Source organism: Aegilops tauschii, chromosome 2, assembly GCF_002575655.3.
Source record: "Aegilops tauschii subsp. strangulata cultivar AL8/78 chromosome 2, Aet v6.0, whole genome shotgun sequence".
Classification (NCBI taxonomy): domain Eukaryota; kingdom Viridiplantae; phylum Streptophyta; class Magnoliopsida; order Poales; family Poaceae; genus Aegilops; species Aegilops tauschii.
Window position 1 is genome coordinate 493,888,607 of NC_053036.3, and position 3,430 is coordinate 493,892,036.

The window sequence follows — 3,430 nt, forward strand, 5'->3', positions numbered from 1 at the left end:
AGCAGGTGGTCCCGGCCAAGAAAAGTATCTAGAAGATTGCTCATGCCATTTTAGATTTCCCGTTAGATTTGCTTTCTCTCAAGACTGCCGTTTGCTTGTTCTAAATTTAGATTTGCTTGTGTCGCAGTTAACCTTGTAGTTTGCTTCCAGTTTACATGTCTTCTGAACAAGTTTATTTCGAGTGCAATGTTGCAGTTTTCTATTATTAGAATATATTGGCGTGAACTGAAAAATATAAACACAGTACAGATACTATATGATTAGTGTAATGCACAAAGCAGGTACACATAGCAATCCACAAAAATGACGAGCATGCAATGCACTAGTACCTTTGTGGATGCAGCGTTGAAATGCAGGGACAACAATTACAGAATGCTCCTAAAAGCAGTGCATAATGTTCTAACAAACCATTGCACACACAAATATTAAAAATCGTTCGTATGGAACACTTTGGAAAAAAATTGAATACAGAGGTAGTTAGGTGTTTATTCTCCTTGGAAAACATTGCTTACGCACGTGACCCTCAGAGAAGAACACTAGAGAGGCACGGTTGTCCGTCAATAACACCAACTACTTAAAACACCCACGAAGGCACTTCTGTGCCTCCACTCCTATGGGGACCATGCGTAAGTTGGCTTCACGTCCGTTAATGAGGCCGAATGCCTTCGAAGACACATGGAACTCATAGGCCATGGCCCCCACAATGAAAACGTGTCAATGAAAGCTTCTTGAAAACAGAGGCACACCTTCACGTGCTTGCATCACAATCCTTCGCGTCCCTACCTCCCTTAGAATCACGTCCGTGCCTCCAGTTCGTCGGGTAAAACCATACCTCTGTCGTGCGTAACATGTTAAGAAAGTTGTTGACAACAAAAACATCAGAAAACTGAGCATTACGTCGACCCCGCTGGCACTAAACGTGACGTCACCGAAAACACAGAGGCAGGAGCGTGCCTTACGGCCAGCTTCCGATGTATCGGGTCTAGGAAGATTTGCTTCCTTCTTAATATGGGAGGTGACTATCGCAGAGGCATAGGCTCCATCATTCACCTCCGTGCCTCGACAAGAACGACGACCGTGCTTGTAACTGTAAAGCGTATAGGACACCTTAGGGACGACCTTGCAACTATTTCAGACATGACCGTGCCTATTCCGTCGGCACATTCATGCCTCTCGCAGTTAATTGAAAAACATTCCGAAAAAACAGTAACGGACGCCTATTGTCAATCCTCGCGTCACGTACATTCCTTCGTCACACAAGTAATAGCCGTGCCTCTGCCACAGGACATATAAGTGAAAAACGATTCTTCCTACACTTGTAAAACTCAGAATGCCCTGGATAAATGTCGAATCCCACCTTGTGGTAAAACCATGGAGGCCGGTGCTTCTCAGAAACACATCTGTGGCTTTTTGCGCATGTAGTTGAGTGCACGGCTATTTGTTCATGCCCGTGCCTCACGTAGCACCATAGCACGAATTGACGTCCATGCAATCACGTAGCTTCATCTCCGTGCCTCACGTAGCATCGTGTCTGTGCCTCTTGTTGCGCCTCTCGTTGTATGAGTGCTTCTTGCAGCTGCATGTCCACGCCTCTCGTTGCTTCTCGTTCTTGCTGACCATCTCATAGCGTCAGTTGCAACACGGACACACAACAGTGCCTCTGAAGAAACACAACACTGCTCCTACCAGCGAATGTATCACTGAAAATAATTGCCACTCCCAATGAATGTACCACGCCCGTGTGTCTGAGAGTTAAACCAGCCACTTGAAGCATGCTTCTCTTGGTCAGAGAGTTGTGCCTCTACATATTGCCCCTGCATGCCTCAGGAGATAAATTGTAAAATTTAACATTTGACAGCAAACTATGCAAGACAATGATCACCTCCATGACTTGCTAGAGACACGACGGTTGTTAAAAACATAACTGCTGATTTTATTTTTATTTTTTATAAAGAAAGACCATGATCCAGAACCCACGATGTGCACAACCGCATCGACAGTGAGATCGTGCACTCCTTTGCCACTTCCCCGCCCTTAAATTTAGACTCCCGCCGCAGCCTTCTCACACACAAACAACAGAAATCGCCATTGCGCTCCCACTCATTGTTCCCCACAAAAAACCAGGTTGCAGGTGGACCAACTGCTCTAGGCCATGGGATTCACCAGGGAATTCATGGAGGTGCAGGCCCACGGCAACACAAAGTTGCACGCGATCCACACCAATGACTTACACAAGGCGGCGACCACTATTGAGCAGTACGAGCGACACCTCCAGTTCGAGCGCCACAAGATCGTCGGAGTTGATGTGAAGTACACCATCGACCATGGCGAAGATCAGAAACCCGCCCTCGTCTAGCTCTCCGTCGGCAAGGATCATCCAGTGCTGCTCTTCCAACTGAGCGCGGCCGACAAGAACTGCACTAAGTTCGACAACTTCCTCGCGGACCCCAGGTACACGTTTGTTGGCTTCTCCATCGACGGCGACATAGAGATGCTCGGCTGCGTCGCACTGGAGATCGCCCACTTCGTCGACATCCAGAAGGAATGGAGGGTGCCTACAGCTACCAAGCCTCTGGACTCCCTAGGGGACATCTCAGGCATCCTTGTCCATGACATAGAGCTCACCAACGCAGAACGCAACCGCTGGGCGTGCATGCCCCTGTCCATGAGGCACCTCGAGTACGCGGCAAAGGACGCTTACGATGCGTATGAGATATGGAGCCGCCTCACCATCATCCAGGAAGGGCTTCGCCGGGCAAAACTCGACAAGGAGTAGACCAGGAAGCGCGCTAGGTCCTGTGGCGACTATGAGTACTGAAGCAGGTGGTCCCGGCCAATAAAAGTATCTAGAACATTGCTCATGCCATTCTAGATTTCTCATTAGATTTGCTTTCCCTCAAGACTGCCGTTTACTTGTTACAAAATTAGGTTTGCTTGTGTCGCATTTAACCTTGTAGTTTGCTTGTAGTTTACATGCCTTTTGCACAAGTTTATTTCCAGTGCACCACAATAGGCACTTATGTGCCTATGTGCCCCTGATACCAAGGGGACCGTGTGTAACTTGGCTTCACGTCGTTTTATGCAACATTCTAGACGTCAACCAAAAGATTCACCTTCTCTGTGATAAGTTCATTAATGAGGCCTAATGCCTTCGAAAACACATGGAGCTCATAGTCCATGCCCCCCGCAATGAAAACGTGTCAGTGAAAGCTTCTTTAAAGCAGAGGCACACCTTCACGTCCTTGCATCACGATCCTTTCGCGTCCGTACCTCCCTTAGAATCACGTCCGTGCCTCCAGTTCGTTACGTGCGTGCCTCTACGTCGGGTAAAACCGTACTTCTTTCGTGCGTAACATGTTAAGAAAGTTTCTGACAACAAAAATATCAGCAAACCGAGCATTACGTCCACCCTACTGGCACTAAACGTGAC

At 47.8% G+C, this 3,430-nt stretch overlaps 1 protein-coding gene across 1 annotated transcript; it reads left to right on the forward strand.

Moving 5' to 3' along the window:
- Window positions 1–2,152: 2,152 nt before the first annotated feature.
- On the forward strand, window positions 2,153–2,776 carry LOC141041164 (uncharacterized). Its single transcript, XM_073507280.1, has 2 exons — window positions 2,153–2,305; window positions 2,357–2,776. Exons 1-2 carry the CDS (start codon window positions 2,153–2,155, stop codon window positions 2,774–2,776), a joined length of 573 nt encoding a protein of 190 aa, XP_073363381.1.
- The last annotated feature ends 654 nt before the right edge of the window (window positions 2,777–3,430 follow it).

Excerpts from the sequence above, each read along its gene's own strand:
- LOC141041164 (XM_073507280.1), top strand. The coding sequence starts at position 2,153 with ATGGGATTCACCAGGGAATTCATGGAGGTGCAGGCCCACGGCAACACA. Across the intron at positions 2,306-2,356 it reads ACAAGATCGTCGGAGTTGAT|CTCTCCGTCGGCAAGGATCA; the intron begins GTGAAGTACACC and ends GCCCTCGTCTAG.